Source organism: Azolla caroliniana, unplaced genomic scaffold (genome assembly GCF_043228905.1).
Source record: "Azolla caroliniana isolate FFs.n. ecotype wild unplaced genomic scaffold, voAzoCaro1.0.p SCAF_1, whole genome shotgun sequence".
Lineage (NCBI taxonomy): Eukaryota > Viridiplantae > Streptophyta > Polypodiopsida > Salviniales > Salviniaceae > Azolla > Azolla caroliniana.
Window position 1 is genome coordinate 2,510,297 of NW_028230436.1, and position 23,127 is coordinate 2,533,423.

General features: G+C 37.6%; 1 protein-coding gene across 2 annotated transcripts; it reads right to left on the reverse strand.

Moving 5' to 3' along the window:
• Positions 1 to 5,467: 5,467 nt before the first annotated feature.
• Positions 5,468 to 21,569, reverse strand: LOC147868279 (DNA repair protein RAD5A-like). Of its 2 annotated transcripts, none has more exons than XM_087317388.1 (21): positions 21,428 to 21,569; positions 13,030 to 13,719; positions 12,810 to 12,943; positions 12,607 to 12,739; positions 12,417 to 12,470; positions 11,928 to 12,071; positions 10,114 to 10,265; positions 9,922 to 10,006; positions 9,574 to 9,846; positions 9,338 to 9,487; positions 9,070 to 9,216; positions 8,906 to 8,973; positions 8,681 to 8,803; positions 8,496 to 8,595; positions 8,291 to 8,403; positions 7,922 to 8,191; positions 7,500 to 7,700; positions 6,846 to 6,939; positions 6,647 to 6,718; positions 6,434 to 6,532; positions 5,468 to 6,040 (listed from the first exon to the last, which is right to left on the reverse strand). In XM_087317388.1, the coding sequence occupies exons 2-21, from the start codon at positions 13,717 to 13,719 to the stop codon at positions 5,918 to 5,920; spliced, it is 3,225 nt and encodes a 1,074-aa protein (XP_087173514.1). In that variant the 5' UTR covers positions 21,428 to 21,569; the 3' UTR covers positions 5,468 to 5,917. The 2 variants fall into 2 exon arrangements, with proteins under 2 accessions (XP_087173514.1, XP_087173506.1); XM_087317380.1 differs by lacking the exon at positions 21,428 to 21,569 and adding an exon at positions 13,795 to 13,872.
• Positions 21,570 to 23,127: the final 1,558 nt, after the last annotated feature.

Consider the following 23,127-nt stretch of genomic DNA (forward strand, 5'->3'; position numbering starts at 1 on the left):
CAGAACAAGTAAATATAATCATTCTTGCTTAATAACTAGTGCCACTTTGCCAAGAATAGTGGAGATAGGAAATTATTTATACTTGCCAAATGATGTTATTCAGATTTTAGTCGAAGGATTTCTAGTATGTACATGACTTACAAAAGAAATTCATATGTGCTATGAATACAATTGAGATCGAAAAAACAAATAACTTTATGTTTCACAAGACGTTGACTTTGTTCAATCACACGGTTTGGATGTTTCTTTAATGCAAAAATTGTCACGATCAAATATTGCAGACTTGTGACATTATAAGCAACACGTTCCAAACAAGTGAAGCCAGAAGACTAAGGAAGGAATAGTTGACATAGTAGGGATTAGAAATAGTGGTCATTGTCAATAATAAAAAGTCAGTCCGATGTGCACACCTGGAAACATGCACTTGACATTATAACGTGCTCAGAAATCAATGATATATGCGCAGATAGGATAGGGTCCAACGGACTAAATGACAATTAACAAATGATCATTTGTATAGAGTCAACTTGACATATATAATTATGCTTGCTCTTTCTTTGCTTTCTTCCATTGACTTGGGAACTTGGAGGAGACGCGGGAAATTAGAAGAGTTCGTCACAAGACGAAGTCGAGAGGTCAAGATTAAGCATTCCATAACATTTGATAGTAATGACAATAGCATTTACAAATATAATCCTGTAAAACATATAAGTCAAGGGGGGTGCAAAAAGCAAATTAGGCCAAGTCAAGAGCCAAGAAATTCAAGCAGCGTAAATAAATGGATAGAACCCCTATACAATTTATTTCAAGTCATATTATAATAAGTTAACAAATGAAAAGTATGAAGTCCAAGGACTAGTTGGATGTGTTATTCAATCCAATCATTGACATAATTAGCATTGCATTTCAACTTCATTACTAGTATCATTTATTGTGCATTAGAATAGATACAAGGCATCTCTATAAAAACCTCTTCCTCTTCTTCTTCTTCTTCTTCATCATCTGAATCTCACTTCATCCAAATCCAATTGTTTGGTGCCTGGTTCCTGCGTCATATTGGTCTGGTGTATTCAATGAGCCCCTGGTTTAATTTTTTGTAATTCGTTCAATGTTATTGGTTTTGTCATGCATATTATCTGGATGATGTTCTAGTTCATTCAAGTTATAAGACTCAAATTTCATTAATCCATAGGGTTTATGCTGATCCTTTGGAGATACGTTGTTGTTATGGTGATTACAGAGATTCTATAGCCAACATTCATCATAACTGATCATCGTCATCGTCATCATCATCATGGGCGGCTTATTATCGACGACAACAAGAACAAGAAGCACTACTGCAGCAATTATAAATCATTCTGACGCAGATGTTACAGTCACTCCTATCATACGTTCTGTTGCTCAGGAAGTAGCGACCGTGGAGCCACATAAACAGCGTCTGATCACCATCCCTTGCGAGAGTTCCAAAAGGACACAGGAAATAGACAAACTCCGGTTTCAGATCATGAAAGGCGGGGAACTGATAAGAAGGCAGGACATAAATATAAATGGATTGGATCTCAGCCCGGAGAATCTGAGGTTCGCTGTGGATCCTGTTTCATATATTGTCAACAGACTTTCGCCGGGACAGGATGGATGACTCTCATATATTTACTTTGCGGTTTCTTCAGGCAGAACCACCATATTAATTCAAACTTTGCCTTCCGCCTTCTTTAATTGACAGACATATTCATGTCATTTGGACTTAATTGATTGATTGATTGATTGATTTTTGTCTTCTTCTTTTTAATGACCGCAATGCATATTATATTGGCTTAATATAGGTGCGTGCTGTTAATTTTAGGGTTTAACCATGGTTTAGCTAGTTATATGGAGTGGTTGCCATTTGCCATTACAATATTATTTGATCAGTAGACTCAAAATAACCTTATGTTCTCCTAATTTCTTCTACTTACCATTTCTCTCGCTGTCTAATTAGTTAACTGTCCGTGCTTTTTCCATCACCAACTTTATTTCGCCATAGGACCTGTATAATGCAATGTTTCTTTCTTCAGCTTTTTAAACCCCCCCCCCCCCAGTTTTGACTTTTTCCATCATCCACAAATTCATCTTATTCTCTGAAACATTCCCATCCATCCTTTCATGAGGTTGACAATAAATCCATTTGGTCTTGACTCTTATGTTTTCCATATTAAAATAATTAGATCACAGGAAATTTTTATATCATGCAAATGCCCCTTTATATTATTATAGATTGGTATTTTACAAAAGCTGACGAACTAGTTTACTAGCAATAATAGGCCTTCTTCAATCAGAAGGTCCTTAGCTCAAGGATAACAGTAAAAGTTTGCTTGTTTCAAGAAAGAAATGTGTTACATTCAATTGTCTGCAACTTAGGGACATTCCCATTCACAATAATTACATTTGGTATATTCAGTGATTCTACGAATTAATGGGGTATCTGTGAAAGAAACACTTTGTACATATTCTTTTTATTATTTTGTGGTTTTGCAACTTACATTGATTCACTTTCCTCACTATCATTAACATAAGTTTATGTATAAATAGCAATGGGCACGGTTTCGTCTCAAACCAAACCGAACCGTTAGACTGTTTATTGGTTCCAAAACAATTTAATGGTTTGGTTTGGATTTTCGATAAACAGTTTTGTTTCAGTTCGGTTCGGTTCTAAAACTAGGGTTTATAGGTTTATATGTTTGGTTTAAAGGTTTATAGGTTTTTGGTTAACTTTTTTTTTAGCTTAATAGTTTATTGATTTAATTAATTTAACTTAAATGTTTATTTAATTTAATGGTTCAATTGAAGTTTCTTTTATTGATTTAATAAATTTAAGTTAAATATTTATTTAATTTAATGTATGTTTGTTTATTTAGATGTTTAATTAGTTTGATTTAAGTGCTTTCAACTTTTCCCTATAAACGGTTTGGTTTTAAATGGTTTGGTTTAAATACCGAGAGTTCATAAACGGTTTGGTTTGGTTTTTGTTTTAAATAATTGGTTAGGTTCGGTTCGGTTTCTTTGCCTTGAAACCGAACTGCGCCCATTGCTACGTATAAACAAGAAAGTATAAGAATATATATTTAAAGTCTTAAAAACTTTAAAAGGAACTTTAAAATTCCAAATATGTATTATTATTGATATCAGTTTAATTTGACATATTAATATAGTTAATGGAACAATGTGGATGGCAAAAGAGCAATATATCAAATATATATACTCACTGCCGCGAAGAGTTCCATGGGAAAGGATAATATGATGAAAGTCATATTATCGAATTTGTGTGTGTGTGTGTGTGTGTGTTATGTTATGTTATGGAGTAGTTAGAATTAGAGAAATTAGGGGAAGATTGGTTGGGAGTAGTTAGAGAAATTAGTGGTGTCAAGTAGCTAGAGAAATTAATGGTCAAAGTAGTTGAGTCCACGGGTACTTAAGTATGTTGTGTGAACAAAGACGGGGAGGCGAGTTTCTGGAAATTAGGGGGATGCCCCCCATGTAATAGTTCCTCTTTAATGCAAAATACCCTTCTCTCTTATTTGTAGAGTGCCCCTTTTCTATAGTGTGTGTGTGTGTGTGTGTGTGTGTGTGTGTGTACAGTGTGTGTACGTTTATCTTCTTCGTGTGCTTGTTAACTACTGCCACAAGAACCTTCGATTGTGTGGGACAATATCAATAAGTCTTGGATTTTAAGAACAATAAGGAACCGACGAATGTGGAACCACGTCAAAATACTTTTTAAGAAAAAGTGATGAGTTTAAAAAATAAATGGAGAAATTAGAAGTCAAGGCTCTCCTTTTCCATTATGCTACTGTAAGTTGTTACATTACAATCACTGCGTCTTGGGTTCGAAAATCAGTTGTCTCACCTCTCTATTACTCACTACATACACATCTCTTATTTTAATTTACTAAATGCCACTGAGGAATGTAGAAGTCAAGGCTCTCTCTCTCTCTCTCTCTCTTTCTCTCTCTCTCTCTCTCTCTAATTATTTTTCCTCACCATTCGCATCATGTTTCCTCCATCGTTTTTCCCTTCATCAATATCTTTCCTTGTTTCTTCTGTCCTGTTTCTCTCTCCCTATCTTTTCCATTTATTCATTCACCTCAATTCGTTGCGTTTGGTTTGGTTTGATTAGTAACTATGAGCTTGCATGATTTCAGGCCATCCCCCGTTTCAATCCCTAAATTGTTTATATTGCCCTAAATTGTTTATATTGTGCGCTATGAGCATATATCTCTGATGATATTCATTCTAATTATACGTCACTCATTTTATACTACCGATCGTCTGAAGTTCATCATTCTTGTTTTTACAGATCTAAAGGTGTACCCTAGATCCTCGCCATTAGAACATAAAATGGGAAATTATGCAAGAGTTACATATACAAATCCCTTCCCGCTCGATGTCTCCGTCCAGTATATGAGAAAGTTCTGTCATTAATACATGAATGATCGTGAGGGCTGGAATACCTGATCACCGTTAAACCGTGAGAACATATGGAATACCATCCACCCGTTGAGAGGTCAAGACATGATTAAGCTCGATCCAAATTGTGGATAGCACCCCTCCATCTTTAGGTGGGGCACCACATCCATGACTATAATTATATGTAGAAGAAATTAATTAGAATTAGATGGGAACACACAAAGCAAAAAACAGAACATGATGATATAAAGCAGAATTCGTTATCATACTGTAGCATACTTGACTGGCCAGATTCCAATATACTATGCTCAAAATATATTTATGATTACAATTAAAGCCACAAAAACAATTCTCTGAGATCAAGAATATGTTTCGATTTTTTACTTGAATGTATCATTCTAAGCTGGCTGGATCACTTGAGCCAAGCCAAAAAACCCTTCTCCTCCACCATCATGAGAGATGAAGTCTAGTCATTTAATCGAGGCTTCATTCTCCATACAAGGAATGGGAACTCAGCTTTTGAAAGCCAAATTCTCTATTGCCACTTGGATGGTGGTAGAGGATACACTAGCTAAAGAAAATACTATCTAAAACTCTGTCATAAACCCAAGAGGCGCAGACAGTCTTCATTTATCAAGTTGACCAAATGTATCTTCAAACTCAAGCAGTGTTATGTTTCCACCACGGGAGCAAACCAAGCTTTTGACAATTCCATCAAAAAGGATGCCAATGGATTCACCGACCTAAACTTATGAAGTTAATGTTGACTAACGTTATAGTTTGATCATGAGACAGATCTAGTTAATAAATCTATGAGATTACACACACAAGCTTTCTCATAGATTAATTAAATAAATGAAAAAGAATGTGAGATCTCTCTCTTCATGATCCAAATCCACAGAAGAGAAAGAAGCTCATACATTATGATTAGATGATTTAACGAAATAGAAAAAGAAAACTATTGGGTGATATGCTTTTTCAATATAAGAATAAACTATGCAACCAGCCCCACAATTTATACACTCTCATATGCACACAATTTAAGTCACACGTGTTCATTACAATCAAGGTTACAATAGGTAAACCTTGGGCTGTGCTCTTAACAAAGGTTTGATGTCCCCAAAGCTTATGCATACTATGCTTTGACATATTTCTGAGGCATCATATTACAAAGGTTCATGCTCTATCACAACATGCCTTTGGCAAATGCCTCTCTCTTGTCTTCCTTGTGTCTCTTTCTCTTTTATAACATATTTCCCAACAGACACGGTGCAGAACACCTATCTGTAAATTGGAGGGAAATTCAGCCCATTATACATACTCCTTCCGAGCAAATATCTCAATAGAAATGATATGTAATCCCTGAGCCAGAGTTCATCCATGATACATACATTTCTTCCACGTGCATTTATACCAAATAACTCTACACAATATGTGATACAAATTTCATATTCGATGTGCTGTTAAATTAATGTTATCTAAACAACATCTTCAGCTCCTCTATCCTTGCTGACCGGACCTCTTGATCAGTGAGTGCTCCAGCAATCATACGTTGCTTCCGAGCCTGAACTTGCTGCATTCTCTGTTCTACAGTTCCCTGCTTAGGACAATGAAATTTCAGTTAAACAAGAGCATATATATAGACACACAATTGTGACATGATCGATCATGATATGATCTTTTTCTCTCTGAATTGATCCACTCTCATTTTAGCTCCCCCAGATATGTCTTATTTTGACCATATCCTACGTTACCTAAAACCATGAACCCAATATACCGGTGTACTTTGATGACAACATAGTTGGATGAGACAGATAGTTCACTATTTATATACAATTTAATTGTATTCCATGCTTTACCAGACACTATAAGATCCAAAACGGCGTTAATTTTAAAAAATAGCTAGATGTTTTGTACAAACTAGCAGAGTTGACCTGGGGCATTCATGCCATGAATCATTCATTATCTTTTTGTTGGACCTTAGATGTACCTTGATTATAAAACGTTTGATCTGAACCTTTTTCATTTGGCCAATTCGATGAATACGCATGATTGCCTGTTCCTCAACAGCTGGATTCCACCATGGGTCCTGAAAAGTATATCAAAGGTCTCAAAACCCTCAGAATTTCTGGAAAAACTACGGAATATAAACATTCAAGAGTAATTTTTTCTTCATCCAAGTATAGTCAGCTCAGACGAGTACCATAACAAATGCATTTGAAGCAGCTGTCAAGTTTATGCCCACACCTCCTGCCTTCAGTGACAAGAGCATAACCTATGTGATGGAAACAGATGATATTGAGAACATTAATCTTCCACTCACTCATAGGTCTACATTTTAGATCTTTAGAAAAACAAACATCAAATAAGAATAATCACACAAACTAAAATGAAGGTCATACCCTTATGCTAGGATCCGATTTAAAATCTCTAATTACAATCTCACGCTGTTGTTGGGATAGTGTGCCATCCAAACGAACAAATGTAATATTATTCCTACAAACATCCAAACAAACATCAGATCAAAAAACTGGAAGAGAATTGCTGTCTCCTTGAACAGAGAAGCATCTGGTTTGCTGTTAAAGACATACAAAGCTCGTCTCTATGGCCTGTAAGAGAGATTGGATCATGGAGGAGAAGATTCTCCTGGACTTCAGGCACATGAGGATATCTCTTCTGGAGGTGGACAGTTTTATCAGAGTTCAGAGTATTCATGTTGTCTTACATGTAGAGATATGAAAGAGAGAAAATCATGCAGAGAGATACAAACCTGATGTTTACGAAACTACATGTACTTATAATTCATTAGTGACATTTGCTATTAGAAGCACTATATATTCTTGTCATAATCCATGTTTGCAGCGCTTTAGCTTCATTATTCTATTCAATTTTTCATTGCATGGAATACATCTTTCACTGCAGAACATCATTTGAAGTTTCAAAAGAAGCGTCATAAAAACCTCCTTGTCTTACATTTCTTTGACACAGACTTGTAAATCATAATGCGTAACTGTTTATTGATTATGCAGATTCTGGAGAAAAGTAATGTTGTGTACCTTTTCAAAGGTATTTCCAAGAGATCCAAAAATGCAGTCCACTGACTGAATACCACACTTTTGTCCTTCGTTAATTGTAGTGCTTCCAATTCCTTCATAAGTGCTGATGTCTTTGAAGACTCTGTCCAGTTCTTCTCCACGTCAATCTGAAATCTGCTTTCAGTTGGTGCAGTGATGACATCTTGCTTGCTCATGACTTGCCTGGCCATATAAAATATACATGGAAGACTCGCGACTGAACTTACTCTAGATCTTTCAAAGGAAGAAAAGATAGTGGAAACTTTGACAGAATGTTAAACTGAGATCAAACTGAGGACTCATTTATTCCAAGCACAGATTGTTAAAGATAATAGTGTATGTTCAACTATGAGCAGATTTACGTCTAGAAGATAATAGAAATATACATTTTTCTCTCTACACACCTGCAAATTGGGCAGGCTCCAGATGAGCTACCACTCCAGCTTGCAAGTAAACATTCACGGCACAAGCAGTGTGCACATGGTGTAAGAACTGCGTCTTCAACTGCTTCAAGGCAAATTGGGCATTCTGTCTTCTCATTCTTCTGAAGCTCCCCTACTACTTCTTGAATATAGGCTTTCGTTGGTGCTTTCGAAATTTCTCCGACTTTTCGTCCGCTGATCAACCGTCTTGCCAATTTCTCTAAATCAGCATACTCTGCAGTGTCGCCACGACTGGTTTGAACAAGAAATGTTAGTTGCATATAATGCACTCTCTGAGCTGATTTTAGAATGTAGGAATGTGTGTTGAGATAATGAAAATAAATGATCTACCTAAGAACAAGAAATGGATGATCACAACACTGCCGTAACCTCAACAATAACTCCAGAATCGATGCATAATTATGCAGAACTTTTCCTTGCTCTACAAAGTTATCAAACTTCACCTGCATGCCATGATTTTGACTTTGTTATTATATATAATGACTATGTATTTCAATCATAAACCATTTATCATGTGGTAATAATAAATATATACCTTAGACTTCTTATATAATGCATCATAAAAATCACGTTCAGCCTCTGTAAGCTCACATTCAACAACAGTTGCCTCACTTGGTGGCAGCTCAAGGATATGCCTTGAAATTGAAATAACCATCACAACATTTTAAGCATCATACCAGACACAACATCTAATAGCTTATGACAACAGATTCCTACTACCTTCCTTCTCTATCAGTGCTATCTTTATTTCTACGTAGCATCAGAGGTTGCAAGATGGCTTGCAAAAGATTCAGCCCACGCCCATCCCCATCTTCAAATGGTTTCTGGACCAATTTATTCCACCTGTCCCCCAAAATATCCTATTTTAACAGTTAGCCATGAAGTTCTAGATTGTTTCAAAACTTCAAGCAAGTTCTAAAGTGGCATGCATTCCCTGGACCTCACCATCCCCAATTGCTCCAAGGTTCAACACGAAGGAAGTGAAGCAGACTAAATATATCCTCGAGTTTGTTCTGCCAAATAATTATAGTAGAATAATGGTCAAAATACACATCATAGAAGATATGAACAAGTTGAGTTCTCAAGACTTAATGACATAGAAATTGGACCTGTATAGGTGTGCCTGTCAAGCACCATCGATGGTCTGCAGTGAGATTAAAAGCTGCTTGAGCAGACTGTCCTTTACTTGCTTTGATTATGTGCCCTTCATCAAGGACCACTCTGTACCAATGGACTGAGTGGAGAGGACCATCTCCCTGGCCAACCAATTCAAACAATAATAAAAATTCAATTAACTCAAAAGTAACAAAAATTGATCATATTCTTCCTAACAATTATGTGTGTAACAATAAACCATGGAAAGAATAGAAGCTGCACCTCAATGCCTTGAAACTCTGAACCCAAAACCCCATATGTCGTCAACACTACATCATGATCAATCAAAATCCTACTGTTTTTAGTACGGCTGGGTCCATAATGTGTATAAACAGTGAGAGCCCCCGGTTTCACATGCGTCTCTATCTCATTCTATGTTGAAAAATAAAGCGCAAAGTATTTATAAAATGAGATTAAAGAGCACCTGTATAAGCAAGAAGACTCGTGTGTACTCATACCTTCCACTGTCCCAACAATGTCATTGGGCACACAATTAAAGTACCACCCCCTTTCCGAACCTTCCGTACATTCCTTTTTGTGAAATTCAGCTTGCTTTGTGCACCTACAAAAAAGGAGTCTGCCTGTTTTACTTCAGATAGACGCTTCCCTCTTGCCTCCTCAATTGCATCTCTTGTATTGATTGCTACACATGAACCCCCTTTGCCAGGATTACTCAACAAAAGGGATATTGTCATCACAGTTTTCCCAAGACCCATTGCATCAGCCAAAATCTACAAAGACATATGCCGATTGATAAAGTTTTTTCGGTGTCAAAAATGTATGAGCTCATTAAAGATATAACTTACCCCTCCTCGAGCCATTTCCAAGGCACTTGGAAACTCAATGGTTGCATCACCAGAGAATGCATTCACATACACTACATCAACTCTCCTGTGATAAATAAATCACGCTAAATTTTCCAGATTCTAGTAGCCAAAAGTGCCACATATTTTAGCTGATACAAGTACCATAGTTTATTCTCAAGAAAGAGTGACTACCTGTCAGGAAGATTATATGCACACCAGCAGGGATGAAGAGTTCTTGATGCTGCTTCTGCTACAACACCAAATTCCAAACTGTGCATCCAATGCAGTGCCTGTTTTTGATAGGGCCGCAAGCTGCATTCAAGTGTGCTTGGAGGATCCATTTCCTAGCATGTGTAGATAAGGGCACTCATACTTTAGAGAAAATGTGTTCTACTATTAATTCATCACTATCAAGTCATTGACTTTGTAGCATGCAATCATGCAAGATCCAGCATACTCTCTGTATTCCCCTAAGTAATAAGCAATATCATTGTATTTCATTAATGTTTCAGTGTGAATCATTCAAGGCGTTTGATAAAGATGCACTCAACAGCAACCCGTATCTCAAATGATCACCCATGATGATGCATCAAGAACTGCTTGAAACAATAATATGGGCACTCAACTGAGACAAAGCACATAACATATACCTCTATGTACCACTTAACACCATCAATCTGGATTAACAGAATTTCTATAGTAACGGTGGAATTATGCCTCTTAAAACATTGGGAATTAAATCCTGAAAACACTTTTGCCAAATAGGCATATTTATTCTCTCTTTAATTACCTATGTTAAACCTCTAGCCTATAAATAGTCCAAATCAGCATATCTTCATAAATGAATGATCATATACCACAAATACAACCAATGTTGTTCAGTTCACACTACATGTTTGCTGCAAATGCATCAGTCTGAAAAAGATGTGTTTCATATTAAGCAATGGCATCGGAATACAATCCAAAAAGCAGCTATTAATAACACATCTATCACTAAACATTCTCAATGACCCAGCCTCTAGAGGAACCACCAATGTTCCATAGTCTTCAGACTTGTAATGTTGCTCTTATGAGAAGAAGCCAGGTATATTGGTTGGATTTTGACTTACACACCAACCTTAATAACATATTTAACGCTAGAAATTCTCAACTCAACAGCCTCTTGAAGGTGCACCAATGTTTCATGGTCTTCAAAATTGTAAGGGTGCCTCTATGAGAAGAAGCCAGTTATAATGGTTGGATTCTGCCTTGCACACCAGAGAGGTGTACCTATTATCATCAATAATTGAAGCTTCATGTGTCAGCCTAAGCTTTAGATTAGATAGGAGAATGAAGTTAGCAGCAACTTGAGGTATCAAGGGGTTGAAGTTGATAGCTACTCTAATTTCATTTTCTACCTCTTTCGGATAAAAACATCTTAATCTTAAAAGGAAGCAGCAAGGTGATACTTATGAATCTGGTATTTGACAAAGCTAGAACTCTTCACCTTGAAACTTTCTACATTTCCATCTAACTTAACCAGCCATTGTATCTCTTTAGTAAGGAAATAACTTTTGTTCTCACTGATTAGAAACATACTCTCTTATGCATAGCGCTGTGCATAATGACAATGTATCACAGTCTAGTGAGATTATGGGATACGAGGATCAAATACCACAGACAAATATCTTCCACATCCTTAAAAGAAGTGATGGTATCAGTACCACATCAAATTTCAAAGAAACAAGAACACTGAGAATTTGTCCACAAAGCGTCAGTGGAGGCTTGTGGAAAGTACACTCTTTGGAAGCCTATTGAATAGGAAAGAAATAAGAAACGCAGGTTTGTACTTATTTGGGAAAACAAGCAAAATGGAGAAAACAAATACATATTGACATCTTTTAAGAAGCCAAAATCGCCTATAAGACCGAAAGACAGAAAATCTAATATATCACTTACTAGTATCCTTAACAAACAGTTCAGAACAATAATAACTTTGAGAATTCTAAGTGAGCTCCATTACTCACCGGCAATTGACATGCATCAGTTGTTCCAACTAGCTGATCAACATCACGATCACTTAAAACCTCTTCAGTTTGTTCTTCAGTTTGTTGGGCCACATTGGATACTAACTTCAATCGCTTTTCTGTAGCAAGCAAAGAAATAGATCCCTGCAAGCAAGTGTGTGTGACATTGCATAGACTATCAAAAAGATACCCAAATACCATATTTTGAAATAGTACAAACGTCTGAAACCATCCATAAGCCTCACATTGGTTGTTTATTCATAGGACACATCACACAAGTCAAGATCCATAACTTAAACTTCAATGTAACGTCCTATAATCCAATTTTGGAGAATCTAAAACACTATATGTTTCCATCACAATTTACCTTTTTCAAGTTCTTCAGGAGGTAAAAAGTTAACTTCAAAGGTTTCCATTCTCAGCTCCTTTACTAGGGCCTAGAAATTACATCATAACACAGTTTTCACAAGTGCAGAGATGTAGACTCACCTCCGACTCAAGAGATCGTTTTCTTGTATATAAATCCTCTGGGGTAAAGTCTGCCTAACACAAGAACCAAACAAAGAGAGTGAAAGCTTTTTAGAAACACAAAAATTCTGCCTACATATACAGCCTTTCTGCTCTTAAACAATAAATCTATGCTACCAAGTTAGAATTTTTCCTATTAAGTTGTACTGACCTTCTTGGAAGGTTTCATGCCAAGCAAGCTAAATAAAGTTGGAAGCGGGTGAAAAGTTCCTTCACTGGATGAATGAATTAGTGAAGTCGGGTGTCCTTGTTGCTTCTTAAACAGAATTGGATGAGCATAAATCCTACAAAGAAAAGTGAGACAATTCTATAAGTTGAAAGCACATGAAACTTGTCAGCCAATCCATGACTTACTTGATATTGAGGGTTACGTTGTCAACAAGAGAAAGAACCTCTGGTGCATCTCTACATGAGCCTTCCACCTTAACTTTATTTTGTGATACCAAGGGTACCAAACACTTTGCCCAGTCAGATGGAAGACGACCAATCTGCCAAAGAGATAAATGCATATTCCATTAATCTGCCAACAATCACGAGTAACATAAAGTGTGGAACAGTGATGAAGCTTTTGCACCTCTATTAAATTTGTGGATGAAAACCTCACTATCTCCAAATTTGAAACCAAAGACCTTCCACGTCCTCGAGCAACAGACTTCGGATTGTGGTTCACAATCTTTGGAAATGTAAAAAGGACTGTTTCACCTCTCTTCACTGAAAGACCTTTGCATGTTGAAAAACCTACAACGTCTGTCTCACCAAGATACAACCAATCATCTATTTCCAAGTTACGATGTTTACTCAACGATTCAAAATTGTTTGAGTAAGCATTATCTGCCGCATTCACATCCGAATTTGAGCCTTTCCATTCTGATAAAAGTGCTGCAGAAGTATCTCCATTGGAGCTAGAGCAAGGTATCAAATCTCCACGTTTACTAAAATCACTTACAGCACATGTCTCACCCACTGATATAATATGCTCAGCACCATCAGAGTTTGTTCCTTCAGTCTGGTTCAAACTCTGCATATCTAACTGTGTAAACTGGGAGTGTGTATTATGTTCAGAAACAGCACTAATTACCTCCCTATGCTTCTTGGTACTTTCCACGGTATTAAAACCAGGCGTGTCAAACAAGATGTTTATGGCACGTGAGATATCATTCCTGGCTAAGTGAAGACAGCGGATCAAATCCATATCTGATGGTCCAGATCCTAAAACTACTCGCATTGCTTTTAAGCCCTTATCATTATCCACCTTAGGAGCCATCTGCTAGAATAAACCCTTCAGTATTAACATAATTTACTATCCTTATAGCAAGATGTATTTAATGCAACATATTACCATTCAAAATCCAGAACTAGGTATTAGCATCTCCACTTTTGCACAATCATGACATGTTCCGATGCTAACTAAACAAGGGCAATATGAAATTTTCCGTGTACAACACAATCAAATAATGCTGTTCTTACATTTACAAATACATTGAAATAAGCATGTGCACACCACTTAATGAATTATCTGAGGACCTTCTGCAAAAGTAAATAGGGAAATGCTGAAATTTAATTTGACGGAAATAAATGAAAAGCATAAAATTGAAGTTTAAAAAGAAATCACCAGGATCACTCTGCTTCTAGAATTTCATTGCAAACTTGTAAGGCAACATTATGAAGCACCTCGGTTCACAATTTTCTGTACAGACTATGCTTTAATGCTCTATCTCAAGCCTTATTTCTTTCTTTAATTCACACATACTTTCTTTAAGAAGTGCATCATATTACAGGTGGGACACACAGGCATGAAGTGAAAACCCACAAAAAAATGAGTATACAAGGATAACAACATGATTATTCATGTAGTAGCTACTAGAAACATTCAAAAAAATTGTAAATGGTCTCTTTATTTCTAACAATAAGTAGCAATCATTGAGTGATTGCCTCCAGGAGAATTTGAGGCTTAGATACAGATAATGGGCAGCTTGCCCAATTCACAATAGGCACACATATTAAAACATATATACATCTCAAACATGTAAACACGTAGACTGATACGTGACACTTCACGTAATCAGTGGGACAAAAACCCCAGATCCGAACCCAAAACAGAAATACACAGTTATATGTCTTCCTGGAGGGCATATTTCTAAACATATTTATATTGACTTACCCAATAACTAATATAACGTATTGTGAAACATGGGGCAGTCATATAATGACAAGCAAGACCATTATTTGATAACTCGTTTTCAAAATAACCACATTAAAGAAGTAGATTTCCTGACATAAAGAAACAGATTAGTTTCAATTCGAGTCTCTGATGTTACTATATATTGAAATCATCTTTTTAGCATTGATACATAACATGTTTTTCTGAAAATAAGGTCAATATAAAATGGTAAGCCGATTGAGTTTCTATCATGTCTGCACAGCATTACTTGATTATTCATGACCAAAATAAGTATATAAAGAAGTATATTTTTTAACAAAGAGAAACGAATATTTTCAACTCACATGAAAAAACGTACAAAATGACCAGAAATAGCTCCAATTCAATGTGATCTGTTCAGAATAATAACATAAAACGAGTATATTCCTAACATAGGGAAACACAACGTTATAAGTTTTTGATGTGTCATCTTCAAAATTGTTGGAGGGTGGCAGCTCCAGACCTGCACTCTCTTCCATCTTTATTATCTCTGTACTACATTCTCTCTCTTCCCAGATTCTTTTCTCTCTAGAATCTGCAACTCTTTAAATGCCTTCTCTCTCTAGAATCTGCAATGCTTTAAATGCCTTTTGTCTCTTCCACTTTTTCCAGGATATTCCCTTTTTTTATTCCTAGTTTATTGTACCTGTTTGGTAGTACAAGAGTCTCTTAACTACCGAACAACCATTCCCAATTTTGTATAAATAGGCTTATACCAGCCTCTTTTGTAAGGAGATTATTTTCTGCTGCTACTTAGAAACAAGCACAACTCTTTGGCTATGTCTCTACTCTTTGCAACCATTTTTTTTACTGCTGTCTAACAGCCTTCTCACAACTTGGCTGTGTCTATTTTGTTCTAACTCTTCCGCTGCTGCTATTAACTACCGAACAACCATTCCCAATTTTGTATAAATAGGCTTATACCAGCCTCTTTTGTAAGGAGATTATTTTCTGCTGCTACTTAGAAACAAGCACAACTCTTTGGCTATGTCTCTACTCTTCGCAACCATTTTTTTTACTGCTGTCTAACAGCCTTCTCACAACTTGGCTGTGTCTATTTTGTTCTAACTCTTCCGCTGCTGCTATTAACTACCGAACAACCATTCCCAATTTTGTATAAATAGGCTTATACCAGCCTCTTTTGTAAGGAGATTATTTTCTGCTGCTACTTAGAAACAAGCACAACTCTTTGGCTGTGTCTCTACTCTTTGCAACCATTTTTTTTACTGCTGTCTAACAGCCTTCTCACAACTTGGCTGTGTCTATTTTGTTCTAACTCTTCCGCTGCTGCTATTAACAGTTTTTCTCACATGGTATCAGAGCAGTGAGGTCTCCATATCCTCAGCCTGAATTTTTTTTTACCAAAGAGCACACATACCTCTCTTCTTTTATCCCTCCCTCCCAACCCTATAGAGGAGGTTCTCTTAGCAGCCACCCTCCCAACCTACAAAGGAGGTTCTTTTTTTTCTTTTCCCCTCATCTGAGCCTCACCTAGCATCTAGGGAGAAGTAGAAAGACCCTGAGCATCTACTTACAACTGCTGTAAATTGTCCAGTTGTAGCTCAAGAGGATATCCATGGCCTCATATGCCACGATTGTTTCATCAACCATTCCCCAACTCCCCAAAGAGTCCATCTTGGATGGGAACAATTACTTGGATTGGGAGCTACAAATAAAGACCTTGCTACAATACCATCGTTTATGGAATGTAGTCAGTGGTAGTGACAAGAAACCACCAGTAACTTCATCCTCTTCAACCAAATCAGTTGTTGGCTCATCTAACGCTGAGATTGAAGCGTGGCTAGATAAGGATTCTCGTGCCCATGCTTTCCTCATGTTTAATATTAAACCGAGCATCGCTCGTCAATTTCAAGATACAGATGAAGAGACAGCCAATGAACTATGGACATCCATCAAAAAGAGGTACCATCGAGCTAATCATGCTCAAATGATTGCTATTGAGAACCAACTAGCTAATCTCAAGATTCATGACACTCCCAACATCATGGATCAAATAACGCAATTTGTTACTCTCCAAAAGGAACTAGTTTCTTTGGGAAGCAAGTCAACTGAAGTTGAGTTTGTGCATTGTCTAATGATAAAGTTGCCTAAGTCATTCTCAGCATTTTGTGACACAATTTCTCTTCTTCCCAACACACCTGATATGAATACATTTCTTGGTATGTTACAAGATAGGGCAACAAGGAAGAAAAGTGCTCAAACTTCCAATGAGACGCTTCTACATGCAACAAGTAAAGGCAAGTGGAAGCAAAATGGTAACTCCTACAACAAACCCAATCCAAGATCACCAAACAACCCAGCTTACAAGGAGGTCACTTGTCATTATTGTGGCTACAAAGGTCACATTCAGCCGGATTGTCGGAAAAAGAAAAGGGACAATGCTAAGAACTCTTCTTCTACCGAAAATCAACCTACACCGAAATCCAACTCGGCCCACTCAGCCCACTCAGCCAAAGAAACAGTTTCCCTTGGCATTGAGGAACATACTTCACATTTGGTTGGACCAACTACCTCAACCATTGATGAGTGGTTAGTAGATAGTGGTGCTACTTCACACATGACCTATGACAAATCCATTTTGCATGATGTGAAACCAGCTCCTCCCAAATCTCCATAGGAGATGCCTCAAGCATTGAGGCTTCATGTGTGGGTAATGTGTTTCTTAACAATTCTTCAAATGAAGAACCTGTCATTCTTCAAGATGTGCTACATGTGCCTCGCATCTCTGCCAACCTACTTTCAGTCTACCAAATCACTAAGCAAGGTTATGGAGTCTACTTTGATAGCTCAGTTTTGGAAGTAATTGACACCAACAACCTACAAATTGTAGCTAGTGGCACACAAGAAGGGGGTTTATACCACCTGAAAAGTTCCCATAGCCCCTTGGAAAAGTCCAAATCTCATCTTCTTCATCTTTTTCAAGGCTCTCATGCGTTGGTGGCACAAGAAGATCCCACGTTGTGGCATGCTAGGTTTGGTCATCTCAACTATGATTTTCTTCAAAAGCTCTCCTCTTCCCAACTAGTTGAGGGTCTTCCTATTTTCAAAACTCCCAATACCCCATGTGTTGTTTGTCTTCATGGCAAGCAACATCGAGAGCCTTTCCCTCATGAAACCACTCCCCATGCAACATTTATCTTGGAGTTAGTGCACATGGATCTTTGCGGTCCCATGAAAACCACTACGCTTGGTGGTGCATGCTACTTCATGCTCATCATTGATGATATCTCCCGCAAGGTTTGGGTTTATTTTCTTGTAGAAAAATCGCAAGCCTTCACAAAATTTCAAGAATGGGTAGCTCTCGTGGAGAACGAGACATCGAAGAAAGTTCGAAAGATCAGATCGAACAATGGTGGAGAGTTTATCTCCCAAGCTTTCCACCATTTCTACTCTCAACGAGGCATTGCTCGCCAATTTTCTACACCTGATACTCCTCAACAAAATGGAGTCGTGGAAAGGAAGAACCGGACAGTCCAAGAGATGGCTCGTACAATGTTATCTCAATCTGATCTTCCTCTCTCGTTTTGGGGTGAAGCTGTCAACACAACAGTTTACATCATCAATTGTTGCCCAACAAAAGCAGTTGCTGGAATGACACCTGCAGAAGCATTTACGGGTGTAAAGCCCTCAGTATCTCATTTTAAAGTCTTTGGTTGTGATGCTTATGTTCACATTTCAGATCATAAAAGGACGAAATTTGAGTCCAAAACCAAGAAATGCAAATTTCTTGGTTACAGCACACAATCTAAAGCGTACAGGTTATGGGATTTAGAGTCAAAGTCCCTAATCATCTCTAGGGATGTTCATTTTGTGGAGTCTCAGCTGGATGATTCTAGGATTTCACCTGAGTTCATGGTTGAAATTCCAGCTCCTCCGGAATCTCCTATTTTAGACGAAGATGTCTCATCTTCAAGCCCCCCATCTCCTCCTACTCAATCTCTAACTTCGCCAACAATTCAATCCTCTCCCTCAACTCCACTTGTTTCCCCTCCCTCTACAAACCAGCTTCCACCACTTCCCAAGTGGCTTCAAGCCACCATTTGTGATTCTCATCTCTCCGATGCTGAACTTCATGAGTATGCATCTGGTTCTCGAACACGTAAATCACAACGGCCTCTTCACTCATGCAACTTTGCCTTATTGTGCACTGTTGTGCAATCAAAAGAACCCACAACAGCAAAAGAGGCCCTTGTTTTTACAAAATGGAAAGCAACAATGGAAGTTGAACTTGATTCCATTGAGCGGAATCATACATGGGAGCTGGTCCCACGGCCTCCACATCGACAAGTCATTGGACTGAAATGGATTTTCAAGACCAAATACCATGTTGATGGTACTTTGGATAAGCACAAGGCACGTTTAATGGCAAAAGGCTACTCACAAGTCGAAGGAGTGGATTACGAGGAAACTTTTGCTCCAACAGCAAGGTACACCTCTATCCAATGTGCGCTTGCACTTGCTGCTCACAACAAATGGCCCATTTTTCAAATGGATGTCAAGTCAGCATTCCTTAACGGTGACTTGAAAGAGGAGGTTTATGTTGAACAGCCTCCAGGTTTCGAGATTTTAGAGCAGAAAAACATGGTCTACAGGTTACACAAAGCCTTTTATGGCTTAAAGCAAGCTCCCAAAGCTTGGCATGACAAAATTGATAGCTTCTTTCTCTCTCTTGGGTTTCAAAACTGTAATGCTAACAACAATCTCTATGTTTTTTCCCAAGATTATTTGCTTTGCTTGATCATATTATATGTTGACGACCTTCTAATTACAAGGTCCCTTGCATCTAAAATTGAGGAGGTCCGCGCTGACCTCAAAAGAACCTTTGAAATGACTGGTCTAGAACTTCTCCATTATTTCATAGGTATGGAGGTCTATCAATCACATGGTGGTATCTTTCTCAGCCAACATAGGTATCTCAGGCAGCTCCTTGAGACCTATAGCATGTCAAATTGCAAGCCACTCTCCTGTCCAATGGATCCAAACTCAAAGCTATCTCGTGAAGACAATTCTCCCATATTTGAGGATATCACGAAATATAGAAGGTTAATTGGGTCCCTTCTTCACTTAACTTATACCAAGCCTGATTTGTCCTATAGCGTGAGTATTCTCAGCCAATTCTCAACTGCTCCAAGACAAAGTCATTGGCAAGCAGCTATTCGAGTTCTTCGGTATTTGGCCAACACACACGACTATGGTTTGTCTTTTAGAGGCGGCATTGACCTTGTTGGCTACTCAGATGTTGATTGGGCAGGTGATATTGATTCTAGAAGGTCCACATCTGGCTATTGTTTTATGTTAGGTTCAGGCTTGATTTCTTGGAAATCAAAGAAGCAAAACTCAGTTTCTACTTCATCGACGGAAGCTGAATACCACACCTACTTGGATACTTGCTGTGAGTTGCTATGGTTAATGCAATTGTTTTCTCACATTCGTGTTTTGCAAGACTCTCCTATTGCAGTTTTCCCCAACGGCCAAAGTGCCCATGCCTTGGCACATAGCTCAGCATTTCATGGTAGAACAGAACACATCGAAGTGCACTACCATTTTGTTCATGAATTAGTAAAATCACAAGTCATCAACTTGGCATATTGCCCTCCTCAAGAAAATGTGGCTGATTTATTTACTAAGCCGCTTCCAAGGCAAGCCATTGATCAGCTCCTCGATCAACTCAATGTTGGACCGCCGTTCTAGAGCTGAGAGGAGGTGTTGGAGGGTGGCAGCTCCAGACCTGCACTCTCTTCCATCTTTATTATCTCTGTACTACATTCTCTCTCTTCCCAGATTCTTTTCTCTCTAGAATCTGCAACTCTTTAAATGCCTTCTCTCTCTAGAATCTGCAATGCTTTAAATGCCTTTTGTCTCTTCCACTTTTTCCAAGATATTCCCTTTTTTTATTCCTAGTTTATTGTACTTGTTTGGTAGTACAAGAGTCTCTTAACTACCAAACAACCATTCCCTATTTCGTATAAATCGGCTTATACCAGCCTCTTTTGTAAGGAGATTATTTTCTGCTGCTACTTAGAAACAAGCACAACTCTTTGGCTGTGTCTCTACTCTTTGCAACCAGTTTTTTTACTGTTGTCTAACAGCCTTCTCACAGCTTGGCTGTGTTTATTTTGTTCTAACTCTTTCGCTGCTGCTATTGACAGTTTTTCTCACAAAAATAATCACATGAAAGATGTATATTTTCCAACGCATACATATAAACGAAGAAATTCAAATTCCAGTCTTTGATGTGTCATATTCAAAAACTCGCGTGGGAAACATACATTTCCTCTCACAAAGAACAACATCGACCATCATATTTGATAATTCATGCTCAAAAATCACATGTTTTTTATATACATTTCCTATCATATAGGGAAAAAAAAAGTTCCAGATTCCATTTCTATCATAGTTGCGCAAGGCCATCATTTGCTGATTCATGTTCAAAAATAATTATATGAAAGATGTACACTTATCGACCATAGAGAACGGAAAAAAAACAAGTTTTAATTCTAGACATTTTATATGTTACATTTTTTCTATGATTGAGATCAGTCAGTATGATGGATTTGTAAAGAAAACAGCATGGATTTTCCTATGATTAATATCAGTACAATGAATTATTATGATAATAGAGTATAGATTTAGAGAGCTTTGGTGATTAGATGAAACCAAAGCTGCTAAGCATAAAAGAGGTAAATTTAGATTGAACAAAAACAGGAGAAGATTATTATTTGCCGAGACACAAAGCAAAGAGAAAACATACCTTGAAGGAATCGACGGCGGCAGGATTATATGTACCTTCTTCGCTCTCCTATTCACCTGTTCTGTGTACATGTCGAAGGCGCCAAGCAAAAATGGTCAGAAATCTGAGGCTGTCTATGTTCATACCGACCGGACAAAGAGATTTTATGCATCTCTCGGATGGACACAAAATAAATAATGTATCACCTAGGCAATCTTCACACACGGCCTAGGTTCCATTGTACATGACGCCATGGGGAAATTCCGAAACAACCGAGTCAAAAGAACTAATGGTCACGTCTAACATTCTCCTTTGGGACCTCTCTATCTTGTCCGTATGATCGGGATGGAAACCCTCTAATAGATACTTTTACGTTATGTACTTCTTACGTCTTATTTTTGTTTGTGGTTGTTTCGATAAGATATGTTAGGGTTAACCCATATATACATGCAACACTTAGTATGATCTCATACTTTAGGGTGGGCGATCTTGCTCATTGGTCTAGAAGTTAACATCTAGACAGAGAGGCATGTCAATCTTGTTAAAACATTATGGTTCAACATCGGCCTTAAGCCTACTAAGCATCTATCTCATGTTCCTGCTTGCATTTGGAATATCATAATAGTTATTATATGTTTGACAATTGATGCAACCATAGTGATACTCAAGGATGGGAAGTAGTAACCCTTCTTATTAGGAATTAGGAGTTACATACGAGACGATGTGTTTATTTGGACCCATAAGTCAAAAATATCCTCCTTGTGGATGGTAAAAAAACTATTATCTTACGTGAATGGATTCCTCGCTAGCTCATGGTTGTGATTTAAACGAGGTTGAAACATCCAAGCTTTAGACATTGACAAATTATGAAGATGTAAAGTCGATGCCCAAACATCTTTGGCTTTAGTATTGTAAACTTTGCCATAGAGGGGAAGATGAAAACAAGTAGTTGTTGATATGGTTCAAAGGGCCAATAGGGAACTGAAAATGCCTAATTATAGTAGGAAGTTTGTGGATGGGCAACACTTATTATTAACATTATCACGAAGGTTCCTATTTGCAAAACAAAAAAGATTATACATGTACATGACCCTATAGTCATATGGAGTATAAATTTGATTGATTCAGGGGCAACTTCCAACAACTTCATTGGAATCCAGCAATATACTTGGAAAGAAGTTATCCCAGTCATAAATGTTTATTGCCTCAATCCATGATGTCATCTAATACCATTGACCACAAGATGACTCCATTTGAACTTTGTATTGTTGATTTGTAACAAGAAAATATCGTGCTCAACCTCATATTGTCTCCCATTCATTTGCATTCCACGACAAGCTTTGTCCATAGGAGGAGCCATCAAGGATTGATTCATTGGTTTGCAAACAAGCCAAATATTATCTTTCCACTTGTGTAGGAGTCATCCTCGACAAATGTGTATAGGTTTAAGAATCCTCATCCGTGATAGCCTATAACAATCAAGTAAGAGAGGGATGGACGAAAAGAGAGTAATTGTCACTTATAATAATTGTGGACTAACAACAACCAATTGCTTCTTTTGTACGAATCAAGTAGAAGATAACACTCATTATTTTCATATAATGTTTAACATTTGCTTGTTAGATTTTGGGTTACATTTCTCATATTTGGCAAGCTATTTCACATTGTTATTTGACACCAAGATAATGGGTGTTTTCATGATTCACACAACTCAATGAGAG

Excerpts from the sequence above, each read along its gene's own strand:
- LOC147868279 (XM_087317380.1), bottom strand. Across the intron at positions 8,974-9,069 it reads TGACAGGCACACCTATACAG|AACAAACTCGAGGATATATT; the intron begins GTCCAATTTCTA and ends ATTATTTGGCAG. Across the intron at positions 8,404-8,495 it reads CATTATATAAGAAGTCTAAG|GTGAAGTTTGATAACTTTGT; the intron begins GTATATATTTAT and ends CATGGCATGCAG.